Source organism: Dromiciops gliroides, chromosome 2, assembly GCF_019393635.1.
Source record: "Dromiciops gliroides isolate mDroGli1 chromosome 2, mDroGli1.pri, whole genome shotgun sequence".
In the NCBI taxonomy this organism is placed as follows: Eukaryota; Metazoa; Chordata; class Mammalia; order Microbiotheria; family Microbiotheriidae; genus Dromiciops; species Dromiciops gliroides.
The window spans coordinates 74527378-74547122 of NC_057862.1; the positions used below are offsets into that span (position 1 = coordinate 74527378).

The window sequence follows — 19745 nt, forward strand, 5'->3', positions numbered from 1 at the left end:
CCTCTTCTCTTTTCCCCTTATAATTCCTCTTTTAATTCCTATTCCTTTAATTTTCATCTCTATAGACAACTACCATATGTGTCTATGTAGTCTCTCTACTTCCTTCCAGGGTCTGTTTCTAAGTCCCAGGATAATAGCTACTGAATACAAATGGTACACTCCCAGGTGACTCCAAGGACCTGGTTTTGAGTGATCAAGATTTAGCTGGTCTTAGCTGGTCATTTCTTATTTGGGCTCCAGTGGTTCATTTAAAAGGCTCTCTAGACTCATCCTTGGACCATTGTGACAAAAGACTCTTCTCTGGCACTGGAGAATTTCAAGTGAGTTAAAAGAGTGACTTTCTTTCACTGCTTTGGAGGAGCTGAATGAGGCATTGTCACTCTGACCTAGAATCCAATGTGAAAATCAGCCACAGTATTATACTGGTCTCTCTCGTAAATTTAAATGGTCTTCCTGTTTATTTTTTCTTTTTAGTGTGTTTTGCTGATAGATGTGCCTATTATTCATTCATGTGACATGAGATGGTGTGGGCAAATCCCTGTGCTAAGGATGCTGGGCACAGTCATGCCTCTCTTAGAAATGAGGAAGATGTCTGATGGGAAGGTATATCCTTCCTCAATAAATCCTCCCAATCCTAGAGATGAAAGCAAACCCTGTTAGGTATTATTTCTGCTCAATTCTACAACTGTGTGGTTTCTGCTCAATGCTGTTCTGTGAATTCTAGGACCGAGGCTTATAGGGATTCAGGCTTCAAGGTTTGTGCTTCTAAAGATTAGGGAGACTCACAGTATCTGTAGCTCCCTTCAATGCTCAACCTGAGATCCACCCCCACATAAAGCCTTTCCTGATATCCCCAGCTTGCTAGTCTCTCACCCCCAAATTGTTTTGTATTTATTTACATGTGTGCCTGTTTCCTTAATTCAATGTAAGCTTCTTGAGGGTAGGGACTTTTTTTTAATCTCTATCCCCAGCATCTAGCACATAGTAGATTGTTGTTCTTCAGTTGTTTCTGACCCTCTGTGATCCCATTTGGATTTTTCTTGGCAAAGATATTGGAGTCATTTGCCATTTCCTTCTTCAGCTCATTTTATAGAGGAGGATACTGAGGCAAACAGGGCTATAGGACTTGCCCAGGGTCACACAGCTTAAGTGTCTGAGGCTGTATTTAAACTCAGGTCTTCCTGATTTCAGGCCTGGCGCTCTATCCATTGTGCCACCTAGCTGCCCAATTCATAGTAGAAACTTGTTATAAATGCTACCATGTAACCTATATCTCACTCAACAAGAACGATTCATAAAATACAAGCCTGAATTGCTTGACCAGTGCCTCAGGGGACAGGGAGATTGAGAGATTCAGGGCTCAGTCATGTACATATTTATGTTTTCCCCTTATGTAGGGAGAATAAAGGATGCTCCACACCATGAAATACCCCTTTGAGTGTGGTAGGCATAGGATCACAGAGTCTCGGCAATGGGAAGAGATCTTGGGGATCATTTATTCCAATGCTTTCATTTTGCAGATGAAGAAATCAAGGCCAACAGAAGTTACGTGTTCTCTCTAAAGTTGCACAGAAAGTTAGTAGTAGAGCTGAATCCATGTCTCCTAACTCCTTGTTGAAAGTTATTCCTTCTCTCCATCTTGCCACTCTCACTATAATCTAAGCCCATTAAAATCATCATTCCAATGCAATTTCCTTAGTTTTTCCTTTTAAAAATATACTTGTCTTGCTGAATGAGGTCTTCTGGTAAGGTGTGAAAAGAGCACTGGGTCTATAGTCCAGGAACTTGGTCTTGGGTTCAAATCTCAGCCCAAATGCTGACTTTTAGTGTGACCTTAAGCCCAAATTTAGCCTCACTTGTTTAGCCCAAATTCCCTCACTTGTAAATGGAAAGGAAGAGACTAGATCAGTGGTTCTTCACCTGGGGTCTGTAAACTTGTTTTGAAAAAAATTCTCATAACAATATTTCAATATAATTTGTTTCTTTTTGAAACTGCAAGGTGGGGCAGATCAATAGACCAGTGGGCCAGGAATCAAGAACATCTGAGTTCCAATTTGGACTCAGACCTTTACTATGTTGAGCAAATCACTTTACCTCTGTTTGCCCCAGTTTCCTCATCTGTAAAATGGAGATAGTAATAGCACCAACCTCAAAGGGTTATTGTGAGGATCAAATGAGATAATATTTGTAAAAGTGCTTAGCACAGCGCCTGGAACATAGTAGGCGTTATATGAAAATGCTTATTCCCTTCTCTGTTCATTTTCTGCTTTTATAAGACAGTTCTCCCTTCCACATCACAGAAGTTAGGGGCCCAGCACCCCACAATCTGGAAAATCTGCGTAAAAATTTTGGCACTCCCTTAGTACCAGAGAAGAAGTCTGAATTATTATGGTATTAAAAGATAAAGCATGTTGACATTATACAATTCTATACATAGTTTTTATGTATTTCTGAGTTTCTAAACTTTTTCTGTGTTGTCTGCTGGCCTTGAATGTTGACCGCGATGGGGAAAATTGTGATGTGGAAAGGATAACTGTATTATGTATTTTATTTTATGTGTTTAAAATATTTTGAGCAAAGGTCTTTAGACTTCACCAGGCTGCCAAAGGTAACATAAAATAACCACAAAAAAGGTTAATTTAAAAATTAACCCCATGGATTTGTAATCTCTAATGTTCTTTTTTTTTATGGGGCAATGAGGGTTAAGCGACTTGCCCAGGGTCACACAGGTAGCTTACTACCTGTCAAGAGTCTGAGCCCGGATTTGAACTCAGGTCCTCCTGACTCCAGGTCAGTGCTCTATTCACTGTGCCACCTATCTGCCCCTCAGACTTTATTTTTTAAACAATGTGATTAGGAGGTATCCCTTCTCTTATCTTTTCAATTAACAACCTATAACATTTACATAGTACTTTAAGGTTCACATAGCACTTTACATATAGTATCTTATTTGATCCTCACAATAACCAGGTAAGGTATAATGCTATTGTATTCTCATTTTATAGATAAGGAAACTGAGGCTGAAGGAAATTAAGTGATTTACCCAAGGTCATGTAGCAATTAGGTGTCTGTGGCAGGATTCAAACTCCTTCCTGGAGTCTTTTTGACTCCAAATCTGGTACTTTAGCTACTGAGTCACACAGCCATCCACTAGTTTTTGATCTTGTACTGTGTGCATAGTTCCTAGTATCTTGATAAAAAGAATACTGTGCTCAGCCTTAGAAAATCTAGATTTGAGGGCCACTAACAATGGAACTACATTACTAAACACTTACTATGTATTAAGCACCGTGCTAAGTGTACAAATACAAATAGAAAAAAAAAAAACCAAAAAACCCCAAGTCCCTACTCTAAGGGAGCTCTAAAATAAGAGGGTTAGACTTATATGATCCCTAAAGTCCCTTACATTTTATGACTTTGGAGCTCTGTCTAAAATTAACTGATCATAGAATATGAGTCCAATCTCTTCATTTTACATAGGCAGATAATGAGGTTCACATGTCCTACCACCTCTGTCCGCATTGGTGCTTTCTTCTTTATCTATAAAATGGTGTGTGTGTGTGTGTGTGTGTGTGTGTGTGTGTGTGTGTGTGTGTGTGTGTGTGTGTACATGCACATGTGTAGGAGGCAGGGAATGAAAAGGATGATCTCTAAGGGCACTTCTAAGTTTCCTCTCTCTGTCATTACTTTCATATTCTAGTAATGAATTTGTCTTACTATACTTTTAAACTTTAAAGTTTAATCACTCAAATCATGCCTTACCTTCGAATTCCTTTTTCTTTAAAGATTTTAATTAGCCCTCTTGCTCTACATTCTTATTATAGTACAACTAATTATTGATTATCTATGCTAATTCTACTATACAATACACTCCAGAGAATAATTAGTTCACCAAAATAGCTAATTTTGAATAGGAGAGAAGAGAATTAATTTGCTTCTGATATTAACCATAAATAACTAGATTGGAAGGGGTGTTGAAAGTTCATCTACAGTTAATTTCATTTACATGAAATTGAAAAGTTTTTACATGAACAAAATCAATGCAGCTAAGATAAGAAGAAAACTACAGATTGTAGAAAATCTTTGCATCCCATATCTAGTATAAGGATCTCATAAATATGTTAATATATATAATATATTATAATAAGGATCTCTATATAGTACTTTAATTCTCCATGTGCATATAAATGAGATCCATATCCTAGATATGAGATGGAAAGATTATATATAATATGCATATGCATTATATATAATACATGTGGAATTAATATAAATCCACAATACCAAGAACCATCCCCAATAGATAAGCAAAGGATATGAACAAACACTTCTAAAAAGGAGAATTACAAACTATTAACAAGTGTATCTGGCATGGAGTACTGATCAGTGGACCACAGATCCACTGAGTTTTCAACTCACTTCATGAAATTAAAAGAGGCAATGGGCAGGTAATAGGGACAATAAGGTACAAAGTTTGGTGCCTTCTGGATTTTCAATTGTTGCATTTTAAGACACAAGGGGCAGGTAAGAGAGGCAATAAAATGCAAGGGTTCATGGTGTTCTGGGCATCCCCCTCAACCTGCCCCTAAAATGCTGCAAACAAAATCACTCAGAGTCTGAAAAGGATAAAGCTTGATACTTCTATAAAGGGGCAGACTATCCTGCCAACTGTGCCAAATGTAAGGGGACAGATCTGTTCTGCCCTAATTGTAGAGTGGCATATCCTCTGAGATACCAAAAAAAAGAGGGGCTCATACCAACTTGGTTATTAATAGGTTTTATTAGGGTTAATTAGGTTAAGTGGGGGAGTTTATTCATAAGAGGCCAGGCATCCTCTTGCTGTCCTGGCAGCAGCAAGACAAAGTAACATCATGGATCCCTGCACCAATCCCAGGCCACCTCAGGTATTACACAGAAACAGAACAAAGAAGGCATAGTGCCAGGATGGCCCAGAGTTGTATGTAAGTTTTCCCATGGGATAACTGGAACTTCTTTTCCTGTTTACATTTACTCAAGGTAGTTTACATTTTTCTGTGGAGTCATAGCTCATGTTCCTACTCTGGTCCCCTCCCACCCCCCAACTTATGTTATTTGCCAATTGTTCAGGAATTCCCTGATCAACTCTTTACTATATACCTATTCGAAAGATTGCTCCAGGTCACTAATAATAACAGAAATGAATAAGAAAACAAATGCAGAAAGACAGGTACACTAATACATTGTTGGTGGAACTGTGACTTGGTATAACCATTCTGGAAAACAATTTGGAGTATGCTAAGAAGGTTACTCAAATGTCCTTTGACCCAGAAATCCTACTGTTAGGCATATACCCTAAGGAGATCAGAGACAGAAAGGTCCCCAAAGCACCAAATTATTCATAGTAACAGTTTTTGAGACTGCAAAGAGCTATGAACAAAGTAGGCATTCATCAGTTGGGGAATGGCTGAACAAACTGTAGGATAGGAATGTAATGGAGTATTTATTACTACCTTGTAAGAAATAGTTACTATAAAGAATTCAGAAAAGCATGGGAAGATATAGGAACCAATTTGTAGTGAAATAAACAGAGAAGCTAGGTGGCGACAAAATGCACAGAATGCTGGGCCTAGAGTCAACATGACTCTATTCAACATGAACTTCCTGAGTTCAAATCTGGACTCAGACACTTACTAGCTGTGTGACCTTGGACAAGTTCACTTAACACAGTTTGCCTCAGTTCCCATCAAGCAAACAATGGTTACCAACATTCCCAAGACTTGAACAAATTGCTATGATTCATTGGAGAGAAAAACATAGCTAACCCTGGCCAGCACCCTAGTCGAGGAGGGCTATAAAGCACTCCCCAGGTACATCCCACTCACCCAGACAGGGTCACCCATTGCAATAGACTGAGAAGTGGGAGCTCTGAGCACACACAAACAGTTGTCAAAAAAAACCCCAGTAACAGTGGCCTGCCCTTAAGCTCTACCACCAAATCTACACTTGTATCCAATTCTTGAACAGGCTTATTTGTCTGATTTCTTAGCCCACAACTAACTGGAAGCAACAGATTCAAGTGAGGTGAGGGTAAGCAGGCAGACACAAAGGCCCGAGTAAGAAGTGACAGCTTTGGGGGGCAGCTAGGTGGCGCAGTGGATAAAGCACCGGCCCTGGATTCAAGAGGGCCTGAGTTCAAATCTGTACTGCAACACTTGACACTTACTAGCTGTGTGATCCTGGGCAAGTCACTTAACCCTCATTGCCCTGCAAGAAGAAGAAGAGGAAGAAGAAGAAGAAGAAGAAGAAGAAGAAGAAGAAGAAGAAGAAGAAGAAGAAGAAGAAGAAGAAGAAGAAGAGACAGCTTTTAGCCTGACAGCCAGAAAGACTTAAAAGGAGACACAGAACTAGGCCACAGTATAGGGCAGCACAGGAATGGAAATTCAAAATGATGACCTCCAGTCAGCAAGAAGTGGGTAATTACATTCTGTTTCCTCTGTCCAAGAAGGCAGAGATTTACATAAGATGTTTTGCTAAGATTTCCCTCTCACACAGTGAAAATAAACAAAATTTTGGTCCTTGTAGAGGCAAACTTTAGTCATCTAGAAAATGCATTTTTATAGAATACCTTATCTTACTTTATTCCCCAAGATGTTGGATAAAGATGGTATTCAAAAAATTGCTTGAGCATTTTCTTATTATTTATTTTTTTAATTAAAAAATTTTTTTAAAAATTATTTTTGGTGAGGCACTTGGGGTTAAGTGACTTGCCCAGGGTCACACAGCTAGTAAGTGTCAAGTGTCTGAGGCCAGATTTGAACTCAGGTCCTCCTGAATCCAGGGCTGGTGCTCTAGCCACTTTGTCACCTAGCTGCCCCTTGAGCATTTTCAACAGAGCTCACTTCCTGCTACTTTTATGCCTCTGTTGGAGAGGAAAGAATGGAAAATAATGTAGTTCTGGTGGTGGGATGGGGAGGGCTGGTTTGGAGGGGGTGGTACTCTAATAATGCTGTACTGAATGATTTTAGTCACAGAACACAAGAGGTCATCTAATCCAATCTCCACATTTCACAAAACAATAAACTGAGGCCCAGAGAGGGAAAATGGCTTCTAGGGAAAAGGGTATTTACTCCAATCCAGTCCAATCTCACAAGCATTTATTAAATGCCTACTGAATGCAAGGGAATCTGCTAGGTGCTGGGGAAACAAAAACAAGACAAAAACACTTGACCTCAAGGAGTTTATATTCTATTTCAGGGAGACTATCAAGAGTAGAATAAAAAAGGAAGATGATAACCTGGTTAAACAAATGTACAAATCTATAAAATTGCATCTTATGGCTAAGCTAATTTGTAGACATTTACTTGACACTATTTTCAAATGTTCCCCTTCCAACAGAAAGATGGTATTAATATTTTAAACCAATGGTCCATTAGAGATCTAATCCAATTCCTTCATTTTACACATGAGGAAACTGAGGACCAGAGAGATTAAGTACTCAAGATAATACATTATTGTCATACCATAGATAGGGCAGTAATCAGTACCCAAAAGGCCTTTGACCGCATGACATATTCCTCTGAATGCAGTGGGTAAAATGTCTTGTTACACTTGATCCTAGCCAAAAGTCTGGGTAAGAGATGACTCTGCACAGAGTAGGTGCATTATCGAAGTTTGTTGGACAAATGAGTGAATGACCAAGCAATCTCAATGTTCCATTACCAGCTCTAAATTTGTCTATGCTTCTAAGATTCACTTCCTCTAATGCCATTACAGAATTATTTTTCTCTTGAAAGCACCAAACCACTGAAGGCAGAAATAATTGCCAAAAATTAAAACTAAATTAAATTAAAAATAAATTCCAAAAAATTAAATACCATGCCATCTAAGTAGAGGCACATGGAAGATGCTGGGACTTGATCATCTCAATGCTCTTTTTCTAACACTTTAAAAATCTCATTTGGTTCTGTGCAACAGCCCACAGTGCAAGGATTGAGGATGACTAATTAGATTTACTGGAGAAACACAGGATATGTTTCCCATTACAATAAAGACTGATCAAGAATGCTGCCTAGATAACTAAGAATTAGAAATTGAAGAGATGCCCATCAATTGGGGAATAGCTGAACAAACTGCGGTATATGATTCATAATGGAATATTAAGTGAAATGAGTAGAGTCATGAGAACATGGCACACAGTAACAGCAATGTTGTACTATGATCAACTGTGAATGACTTAGCTATTCTCAGCAATACAATGATCTAAGGACAATCTCAAAGGACTCATGATGAAAAATGCTGTCTCCACATCTATCCTCTCCAGAAAGAACTGATGTTGTCTGAATATAGACTGAAGTATACTATTTTTCTTCCTTTTTCTCTCTTTTTCTTTCTCTTCCTCTTCCTTCCTTCCTTCCTTCCTTCCTTCCTTCCTTCCTTCCTTCCTTCCTTCCTTCCTTCCTTCCTTCCTTCCTTCCTTCCTTCCTTCCTTCCTTCCTTCCTTCCTTCCTTTCTAGCTTTCTTGAAGAAAAGTGACTGATATGGAAATATTTTACATGATTGCACATGTATAACATATCAGATTGCTTACCATCTCAGGAGTGGGGGAGGGGAGGGAGGAATAAAATTTGGAACTCAAAACTTAAAAAAAAACCCAATGAATGTTAAAATTTGTCTTTACATGTAATTGGAGGGAAAATAAAATTTTATTAAAATGTTTTCCATTTTTAAAAAAAAAGGATGCTGTCTTTATATGCTCCTGTTAGGCTCAGCCTCCCTGAAGCACAGAGATATCATGAGACTAGCAAAGGATTAGAGAGTGCTCCCATCTGTAAATATAACAGGGACCTGGTGCCCTCCTTTGATGTTTGATTTTCTCTACTCCTAAATCCTTCCATGACCAACTCTTCATACTACAGAATCAGAACATCTTATAGAGTTGGAAGGCACCATGGATGTCACCTATCCATGGCAGGGGTTTCTAAATTGGGGTCCATTAGCTTGTCTTAAAAAGATTTTGATTTAGCTGTATTTTAATAAAATCAGCTTCCTTTGTAACCTTGTGTCTATAATTATGCATTTGGAAATATGATTCTAAGAAGTGGCCCACCAGCTTCACAAAAAAGGTTAAAAACCATGAATCTAGATTATCCCTCCCCTCCCCTATCACTTAAAAGGGACTGAGATATAGAGAATGCAGAAGTATAAACACTGGACTTTGTATCAGAAGATCTGGATTTGAATCCAACCCAAAGACCAGTGATGGAAAAATCTTGTGGGCAAGACACAACTCCTGAAGAGCCTCCAGATCCTCATCTGTAAAATGGACATAATAATACAATATCTAAATTATTTTGTCTTTTTTTTTTTTTAGTGAGGCAATTGGGGTTAAGTGACTTGCCCAGGGTCACACAGCTAGTAAGTGTTAAGTGTCTGAGGCCAGATTTGAACTCAGGGAGTCCTGACTCCAGGGCCGGTGCTCTATCCACTGCGCCACCTAGCTGCCCTAAATTATTTTGTCTTAATGGATTTTTGTGAAAATTATCACATGACTAGAAATCACTCAGAAGGTGGTCTCTAGTAGAGTTCCCCAGAGGTCTATGCTATTTAACACTTTCATTAATAACTTATGGCCGTCAGGTGGTAGAATGGACAGAGTGCTGAGCCTAGAATCAGGAAGACTCAGACATTTCCTAACTGTATGACCCTGGGCAAGTCACTTAACCCAGTTTGCCTCAGTTTCCTCATCTGTAAAATGAGCTGGAGAAGGCAATGGCAAACCACTCCAGTAGCTTTGCCAAGAAAACCCCAAAAGAGGTAACGAAGAGTTAGTTGAACATGACTGAAAAAACTGAACAATTGATGACTTGGATGAAGGCAGAGATGGCACATTGATCAAATTTGCAGATGCACAATGTTTGGAGGGCTAGCTAACATGTTGGATGATAAAGTTAAAATCTAGAAAAGATATCCATAGCTTAGAACATTGGCCTGAATCTGACAATATGAAATTCAAATATATCAACTTCTTATGCTTGGGTTAAAAAAAAAATCAACTCCCCAAATTCAAAAGGTGGGAAATAAGACTAGGTAGTACTTTTTTTTTTTTTTTTGGTGAGGCAATTGGGGTTAAGTGACTTGCCCAGGATCACACAGCTAGTAAATGTCAAGCATCTGAGGCCGGATTTGAACTCAGGTACTCCTGACTCCAGGGCTGGTGCTCTATCTACTACACCACCTAGCTGTCACCTAGCTGCTCCCTAGGTAGTACTTTTAAAAAGATCTAAGGGTTTGAGTGAATTGGAAGTTCAACATAGGCCAACAGGTCAACAGGTCAAGAAAATCTAACATGATCCTGGGCTTCATTAAGAGAGGCCCAGAGGGGCAGCTAGGTGGCGCAGTGGATAGAGCACTGGCCCTGGAGTCAGGAGTACCTGAGTTCAAGTCCGGCCTCAGACACTTAACACTTACTAGCTGTGTGACTCTGGGCAAGTCACTTAACCCCAATTGCCTCACTAAAAAAAAAAAAAAAAAAAAAAGAGAGGCCCAGTGACCAGCACTAGGGAAATGACTGTGCTATTCACCACTTCTGAAGTACCACGTCCACTCCTGCATGCCTCATTCTGCAAAGATCAGAGTCTAGAAAAGGGTAATAGGTATGGTTGAGTGGCCCTAAGATCATACCATAAGAGAACTGTCCATGGAAGAACTAGGAGAGTATAGTTACATTGTGGGTGGGCGAGAAAAGAAGGCTTAGGGGGAAGATGATCAGTGCTTTCAATTATCTGAAAGGCTGTCATATAGAAATATTAAATTTGTACTGCTTAGACCCAGAGGGAAGAACTAAGAAGGACCAGAAGATGCAAAGAGGAGAATTCACATTTGGTGTGAACAACTTCGTAACCATTAAAGCTATCCAAAGTGGAACAGGCTGCCTTGGGAAGCTCTCATCAGACGTCTTCAAGCCAAGGTTAGATGGACATGTATTGAGTATATTACAGAAAGTTTCTTGTTCAGTTATTGCTTAGACTTACATATTCTTGACATCCCTTCTCATTCTGAAATTATGTGTGTAGAAATCCTATTCTATAGGTGCTGAAAACAAAAAACAAAAACCTGTTGGTTGGTTTTTTGGTTTTTTTTGTGGTGGTGGTGGTGGTGGTGTTGTCTCAGTCATGTCTGATTCTTTGTGACTCCTTTTGGGGGTTTCTTGGCAAAGATACTAGAGTGGTTTGCCATTTCCTTCTCCGGCTCATTTTACAGATGAGGAAACTGAGGCAAACAGGGTTAAGTGACTTGTCCAGGATCACAAAGCTAGTAAGTGTCTGAGACAGGAACTCAGGAAGATGGGTCTGACTCTATTCCTGGCACTCTATCCACTGCACCACCTTCCTGCCCCAAAACATCTCTGTAGTGAATTATTGCAGAAGAGACAGCTCATAACCTAACCAAAGGGGTCTCCCATGGGGTGTCTGGGTAGGGTTTTGTTTAGATGGTCAAGATGTTTGAAGTGGGAAGATGTGAGAAAATTGACGGGCAACCATAAGGAGAGAGCAGGAGAGCATGACTCAGCTCTCCTCCCCCACCCACAATGTAACTAGCACATAACCTGAAAGAAGTATCTGAGCGCTTTTATATTCTATTCTGTTGATACTGTAATTCATTGTTACCAGAATTAAGTACTCTTACTTAGGTCTGGCTAAAGCACAGGACAATTACTCTGTTATACAGAAAACTTCTTTGGAAGGTTATTCACTGTGATGGGAATCTATATTGCCAGGCACTGGATTTCTTCACTGCCAATAGACTGTTAACAGAAGCTGCTTGCAGAGGCCTCTCTGGATCTGATTAAGGAAATCTGTCATGGGGATTTCACTAAGGTCTATACAGTAGGGTAAGAGAAGAGATATGAAACTCACAGACTAACCTCCAAAATACTCTGATTTCAGATGAATGAGAAGCACTGTGTTGTGGTGGAGAGAAAATAGGGGTCAATTTCTGCCTCTAATTCTAGTTGCATGACAATGGAGTCACAGAGATAGAGTGCTGGGCCTAAAGTCAGGAAAACCTGAGTTCAAAGCCAGCTTCAGAAACTTACTAGCTGGGTGACCCTGGGTAAGTCACTTAACTTCTGTTTGCCTCGGTTTCTCAAAAGTAAAATGGGGATAATAATAGCACCTAACCCTGCAGGGTTGTTGTGAAGGTAAAATGAGATAATATTTATAAAAGTATTTAGCACAGTGCCTAGCACATATAAATGTGCATTTTTTGTGTTTGTTTTTGCCTTTTTTTTGCAGGGCAATGAGGGTTAAGTGACTTGCCCAGGGTCACACAGCTAGTAAGTGTCAAGTGTCTGAGGCTGGATTTGAACTCAGGTCCTCCTGAGTCCAGGGCCTGTGCTTTATCCACTGTGCCACCTAGCTGCCCCAGAATAATGCTTTTAAATGTGTAAAAAGAAATATATGAGATTACAAAGAAAGCCAATTATGCTGAAATGCAGTTATTCAAGTATTGGACCCTAGGTTAAGAACCTCTACCAAAAGCTTTACAGTTTGGATCCTATGTCTAGAGCTGAAAGGGACTCAGAGCTCTCAGGTCATCTAGTCCACTTCCAGATGGGGAAATGAAAGCCAAGACAGTTAAGTGACTTGCCCAAGGTCACACAGGTAACAAACATCATAGGTAGGAACCCACATCCTCTGACCTTAGAACCAGGGTGTTTTCCTTCATACTACACCAGGAGCTGTGCTCTGTTGCTACAGCCTTGGAGAACCTCAAGGTACTAGGATGATTCTTTGATGAAACACAGTGCCATAGAAATGTCATTATTATACAGATTAAGTGTAGTCAACAGAATCTGGCAGAAAACAAGAAAGACAGATGGAAGGGGGAAAAGAGTTGCAGCCCTATCTAGTTGGTACTAAAAAGACTGAGGCTTATATGCAGATTGCTGTCTGTATGCATGTTATGTACATGCACATGTGTGTGTGTGTGTGTGTGTGTGTATGTTTTGGTGAGGCAATTGGGGTTAAGTGACTTGCCCAAAGTTACAAAGCTAGTAAGTGTTAAGTGTCTGAGGGTGGATTTGAACTCAGGTCCTCCTGAATCCAGGGCTGGTGCTCTATCCACTGTGCCACCTAGCTGCCCTTGTACAAACACAAGACAATCATACCTAATCTTTACCTGTATAAAAATGTTGAGAAGGGGTAGATGACTGGTTCCAGCAGAGTAACTGGACCCATTATAGAGATCTGTCACTCCTCCCCCAATTCCCATCCCCACCACTGCAGGCAAGGCACCATACAAAAAGCACTAGACTAGAAGTCAGGGCAAAGGATCACAAACAGAGATCTGGAAAGGACCTTCGAGGGCATTAAATCGAACTCTTCCCATTTTTCAGATGAGCAAATTGAAGCCCAGAGAAATTAAATGAGTCACACAGCTAATAAGTGTCTTTGTTGTCAGATTTGAATCCAAGAGGTTTTCTTGACTCCAGCTCCAGTGCCCTTTATGATCTACTACTCCCTAGAGGCAAATGATTTTAACTCTTAATTTGCCCAAATAACAGGTTTAGACTAGATGGATCATCTCGAAGGTTCTTTCCAGTTCAGAAGTTTTGAGTTTCTGAAATGTGAAGTATGACTATAAGGAAATGAGATAAATGACAACCACCACCACCCCACCACTACTATTATTACTCTCCTACTCCTACTCCTACTCCTTCCCCTTCCCCTTCTTCCCCTTCTTCTTCTCCTCCTCTCAACAGAGCCAAGACATGGCCAAGAGACAACCAAGTCTGGTGAATAAAGTGACTCATTAATCTGGGTCACACATGATTAGGAAGTAATAAGATTTTTGTCTCCATGGCCAATAAATTTTCTCTGAAGACAAGTCCAAGAGAGGAGTTCCAGAAATGAGAGATGGCATGAAGGTGCTGGACTTGGAGTCAGGAAGTCGTGGGCTCAAATGCTACCTCAGACACTTACTGGCTGTTTGTCCTGGGGCTGGTCACTTAAGCTTTCTGAGCCTCAGTTTGTTCATCTGTAAAATTGAGTTTGTCTCAGTGATCTCTAAGATCCCTTCTACTCTTAAGTATATGATCAATCTTCTGATCAAAGTAATAGTAGTCAGTGTAATAAGAGTGTACAGCTTCACAAGGGGACAACTTTGAAAGGAAAGACAATAGAGACCGGGTGCTTCTGTGTCCTGGGTTTGAATACCACCCCTGCTATCTACTATGTGCCCCTGGGCAAAAGTCACTTAATTTCTCTGAGCGCCAGTTTACATTAGTAAAATATAGACAATAAAATCTAAACCTGTTTCACAGGATTGTTGGAAGAAGCTTTAAATCTAAAAAGCCAGCTATAATTAGGGAAAAACCAGGCTCATGATTTCAAAGCTGCATCTCTTAGCATCCTTGCCCCAAAACTTCACTAGTTTCTTGTTCGGTATAGCAGGAAGGGCACCCTACTTGGAACCAGAAGACGTGAGTTCAAGGTCCTGCCTCTGTCATTTAGCTCCGTCACCCTATACAAGATACTTCAGCTTTCTGGATTTCAGTTTCCTTTTCTTTAATATGCAGAGATTGGATTAGACTGTGGTTCTCAAAATATGGTCTGGAGACACCCAAATATCCCCGGAGACCCTTGGCGGGGGGGTTGCAAAGTCAAAACTATTATCATAATAATGTTAAGATGTCTTCATTTCTAACATGAAAAATATCAATTCACATAAATCATTTAATTTTATAACTCAGTTTTTGAGGTCCTTAGTAATTTTTAAGAGTAAAGGGGATCTTGTGACCAAAAAGTTTGAGACTTGCTGAACTAGATGATCCTCAGTGGTCTAATTCTAAATCCAATGATCATGAATCAAGGCATAGACCTCAGTTTCCTCATCTCTAAAATGGGGATAAATAATACTGGTACTACCTAGCTGACAATACTGTTGTAAGGACCTACTGGGATGACGTATGTAATATCAGACTGCCTCAGTTTCCTCATTTGAACAACACGTGTGTGTGTGTGTGTGTGTGTGTGTGTGTGTGTGTGTGTGAAGACAATCAGGGTTAAGCAACTTGTCCAGGGTCACACAGCTAGTAAGTATCTGAGGCTGGATTTGAAATCAGGTCCTCCTGACTCCAGGGCTGGTACTCTATCCACGGTGCTACCTAGCTGCCCTGACTCCAACAACTCTTCATTTCCCACCAGTGCCACTCCTTGGACTGGACTTTATCATGTACTTGTATTTCTCCCTTCCCACCGTTTTCAACTTCCTTTTTTCTGTATTGTCTTCCTCTCTTAGATTGTAAGCTCCTTGAGGGCAAGAACTGTCTTTCTTTTCTCATTTACATCTCCAGTGCTTATGGTACATGGTAGGCACTTAATAAATGTTTATCAACTGAATAACTGGCCTGTAGCACTGGGTTAATAACACCATCTCAATTTACCTCAGAGGGTTGTTGTATGGTCACAAAGTGGTAATATATGAAGATTGCTTTGCAAACTTTAAAGCACGATTTAAATATCAATGCTTATTGTTACTGCTATAATTATATGTTATTGTCATCATGCTTAGTCCATAGCTACACTGCTGTTGCCCCAGGCAACTAATTCTTTCCTGGCTCTCCTGAAATGCCCAGTTCTTGTCTTCCTGAAGCTCTAAAGCAGCCTTTGACAATTAGGGAGACAGAAACTTTTATTTTGAAGACTGTTAAGCTCAGGCAATAGGGAAAGGTGTGGGAGGAAGACGAGTGAAGAGTATTCCTTATGTAATACTAGAAAGGAGGAGTGACTATGTTAAGGCTTTGGAAGATGGGAGAATGAAAGGCAACGAGGGACAGCAGAAAAGGCTTGGGATTTGAAGTGAGAGCATTGGGTTCAAATCCCAGCCCTGCTACATAGGGTGTAGTGTGACCTTGGGGAAGTCATAGCCTCTCTGGGCTTCGGTTTCCTTACTTGTAAAATGAAGGATCTAGGTTCTAAGATCTCAGAGGTCTCTTCCAGCCCTAAATCTATAAGGTTATATGTTGCAATATGCAAAGATAAGTGAGGGTACCAGACTTAAATACAAAGGGAACCAGAGAGGCCTCGACAGGGAAGCATTAAGAGAACACACTGGAGTCACATGAGGTTGTGTGGGGGCAAAAGTTTGAAAAGGTCTAGAAGATGCTCCGTTGGACAAACCGAAGGGAAGCGGGAGAGGGAGGGAGGGAGGGAGAAGCAAACCCATACAGCCTTAGGAGAGGTGGCTTTCTGGGCCCAGGAAGACAAGACTAGAAATCAGGGGGGGGGGGGCGATGCTCACTCACCCTTCTTAAACTCCTCCAGCACCATGTCCAGCCGGGTGTCGTTGAAGACGCAGTGAAGGGGCCGGTTGTAGAAACGGGTGACAGTAAGGAGCGGGGTGCAGTCGTCAGGGTCCACAAAAGCCAAGTCCTTAACAAACAGGATGTCCACGATGTTGTGCCGCTGGTCGCCCTCGTACACCGGGATGCGCGTGTAGCCGCTGCGCAGGATCTCGGAGACGGTGGAGAAATCGAGCACGGCGTCCGAGCGGAGCATGAAGCAGTCCCCCAGAGGGGTCAGCACCTCCTCCACCACCTTGGTCCGCAGCTCCAGAGCGCCCTGAATCATGTTCAGCTCCTCCTTGACCAAGTCATTGTAGGGGTCTGCGGCCCTCAGCGTCTCCAGCAGCTTCTCCCGGGTGTAGAAGGTGCTGATCTCCTGGCGCAGCGCCCAGTCCAGCAAGCGGCCGAGCGGGTAGCACACCGGGAAGGCAGCAGCCATTAAGAGCCGGGTCAGGTAGACGCTGTGGGAGGCGATGGCTAGCCCATGCCGGGAACACACCGAGTACGGGCAGATCTCGGCGCCCAGAAACACCGCGCCGGTGCACAGCAGCGTGGGCAGCCAGGGAAAGTGACTTCCCACGCTCCAGTCTTCTTCCCCTTCACCCCCGATGCCCGGGGGCAGCGAGGCGCACAGCCAGCCAGCCAGGGCTGCGTTGGCTCCGGCCTGCCCCAGCAGCAGGGTGCACAGCAGATGCGTCCCACGGCCCCGCACCGCCTGCACCCGGCGTGCCTGCTCCTGCTCGGTCGCCGAGCCGCTGTTCCTCAGCACCCGTAACTCAACCGGGTCCAGAGAGAGCAGGCTCAGGCGCAGGCCGCTGAAGAGGGCCGACAGGGCGAGCAGCAGGACCGTCCCTAAAGCCCGCAGCCAGACCGGGGGCAGCAGTTCCCCGCCCGGGCCGTACAACCTCGGCCTGACTAGAAGCAGAAAGCCTCCAGCCGCGCCGTGGTGGTGCCAAGCGCGCCCGTCCCAGGCGCACAACGAAAAGAGCTTCCCGCGGCCTCCTGCGCTGGTCCGCTCCGCCTCCCCCTTGCGCAGCTCTCGCACCCGCACCTCGACCAGAGCCGAGCCTGCCGCGCCGCCGGGCCGCAGCGGACCCAGGACCTCCACGTCCGATGCCCAGTCGCTCTGCTCGCGGCACCGCTGAGGCCCCGGGGGTCGGCTCGGGAGGGCGCTGGGGGCCACCACACTGCTTCCGGGGGGCTCTTCGATAAACACGAGCCTCGGGGCCCAATCGCCGGTGCCATTCTCCCCCGAGGAGCGGGTCGGGGGAGGCAGCAGCGCAGGGTTCGTCCCTGTCCCCGGCTGGAAATAGACCCGCAATAGGAAACTGGTCCCCTCGGCAGCGCGCAGGGTGCCCCCCTCCAGGGAGACGCGGCCGCCCGCGGTGTCCTCCGGCCTCAGCCCCAGCAGCCAGGCGGCCGAGGCGGGAGGTTGGGGGGACAGAGAGAAAAACAGCAAGAGCACGGCGCCCCGGTTGCAGCAGCACCGTAGACTGGCACCAGCCACCGCTGCTGCTGCTGCTGCCGCCGCCGCCGCCGCCGCCATCCTGCACCCGGCCCGGGCGCACGTGATACTGCAGTGAGGGGAGCACGGACCGGGAGGAGGAGCCGGGAGCTGGGAACCCAACCCCAAACGGGTCACCACGTGTGCGCCTCGCTGGCAGGAGGCGGCGGTGGCTTCCTCCCTGACCTCCCCCCACCCCCCGGGTGATGCCCAAGGCCCCCTGGCACAGCTTCAAAGGTGGTCCCTGCAAAGGTGGGCTCCGATCTCCGTGGACCAATTGGGGGCCACCCCAAAAGCGAAAGGTAGTTGAACGCGTAGTCTAGTGTAAAGTATGTGTGTGTGTGTGTGTGTGTGTGTGTGTGTGTGTGCTCGCGCGTGTGTTAGAATTGTCTGAGCTCTTTGTTCAGCACCTGCCCTTTCTGAGGACAACGAGACCAATCGAAGTGACCAGTAGGGCTAGGGCTCCAACCCGTTCAAACCCTCTGAGAATGGCCTGAAGTGACCGAACTGGCTTTATCCATCCCAGCTACTTCTACCATTAGCTCAGCCAAATGCATCCTACAGCTTTCTCTTGGCAAGTTAAATTGTTTTGCATTTTGCCTCGTTTGAGATCAACCCATCAGCTGCATTCCTTCCTGTATTTGCAAGAGATTCTGGGAATAATAATTCGCAATTTGGGTGCAAACTTTGATACTTGGGCTAAACTCTCCAAACAGCCTTTTATGTTCATTGTTTAAAATTATTTAAATTAATATGGCCTTGCTTTCCCTACATAAACAGAAACGGATAGTCTTATGTTAACCTGTTCCTTTTCTTCCCCAGTCTTCCCATCAGTAGTGAGAATTGATTCTCTTCCCCTTTGTAACTAGGCAGAACTCAGGTGTCTGGCTTCCATTATCTTTCACCAGAAGGTATAGAAAATAAACATTTAAAAAAAATTTATTGAAATCTTTTGTTCTTACCTTTCATTTCTAAATATATCTCTCCTTCAACCTCTCCCTCAAAAATAAGGAAAGGGAAAAGTAAAAAGCAATTCATCAAAATTAAGCAACACAGGGGCAGCTAGATGGCACATTGGATTGAGCACCAGCCCTGGAGTCAGGAGTACCTGAGTTCAAATCTGGCCTCAGACACTTAACACTTACTAGCTGTGTGACCCTGGGCAAGTCACTTAACCCCAATTGCCTCACTAAAAAAAAAAAAAATTAAGCAACACAACTACACCAGGTACAACATTCCATACTGGGCTGTGTGCAGCAAACCTGACAGCTTTAAAAAAAGGGGAGCCAGGCCCCAACCACAACTCCTGTGCAGGTTTTGGATAGGAGGCAGGAGGGAGGCCAGATCTGAGAGGGGCCCATCAGTGCCCATTGGCGCCCCAGCCTTGTCATGTGAAAAGTAAAGGAAAAAGACATGTTGGGGCAGAGCCATGCTCAATGATGGGACCTTCCTTTCTTTTTCCCCAACTTCATCTCTCTACCTCCTTCTCCAAGAGAAAAAAGGCATCTGAACTTCAAGGTGCTCTCTCATCCCTCCAACATCCATAGCCTTGACTGAGGCACTAAAGACAAGATGTCTCACAACCTCGAATCACAATCTTAGAATCTTTATTTTTTTAAATAATATTTTATTTTTTCCTTCAATTATATATTTTTTTTGTTTTTGCTTTTTGTGGAGGATTGAGGGTTAAGTGACTTGCCCAGGGTCATACAGCTAGTGTCAAGTGTGTGAAGCCAGATTTGAACTCAGGTCCTCCTGAATCCAGGGCCCATGCTTTATCCTCTGTGCTACCTAGTTGCCCCCCCCTCCAATTACATGTTAAAGCAATTTTTTTAAATGTTAAAGTTTTGAGCTCCAAATTCTATCCCTCCTTCCCCCGTTTCTCTGAGACAGTAAGCAATCCGATAGTTTATACAT

The 19745-nt window shown here is 43.1% G+C and overlaps 1 protein-coding gene across 4 annotated transcripts in view; it reads right to left on the bottom strand.

Annotated features, from left to right (window-relative positions):
• The window catches only part of CNNM1 (cyclin and CBS domain divalent metal cation transport mediator 1), a 67621-nt gene extending 49711 nt beyond the window's left edge, over positions 1-17910 (bottom strand). For 3 of the 4 annotated variants that reach the window (XR_006354781.1, XR_006354780.1, XM_043983686.1), the window contains exon 1: positions 16286-17910. Coding sequence is in view for 2 of the 4 variants with exons in the window: in XM_043983686.1 (XP_043839621.1) it covers positions 16286-17870 (1585 nt within the window). In the remaining 2 variants the exon portion in view is untranslated. The remainder of the gene's footprint in view (positions 1-16285) is intronic. The other variant, XM_043983685.1, reaches the window with a different exon arrangement.
• Positions 17911-19745: the final 1835 nt, after the last annotated feature.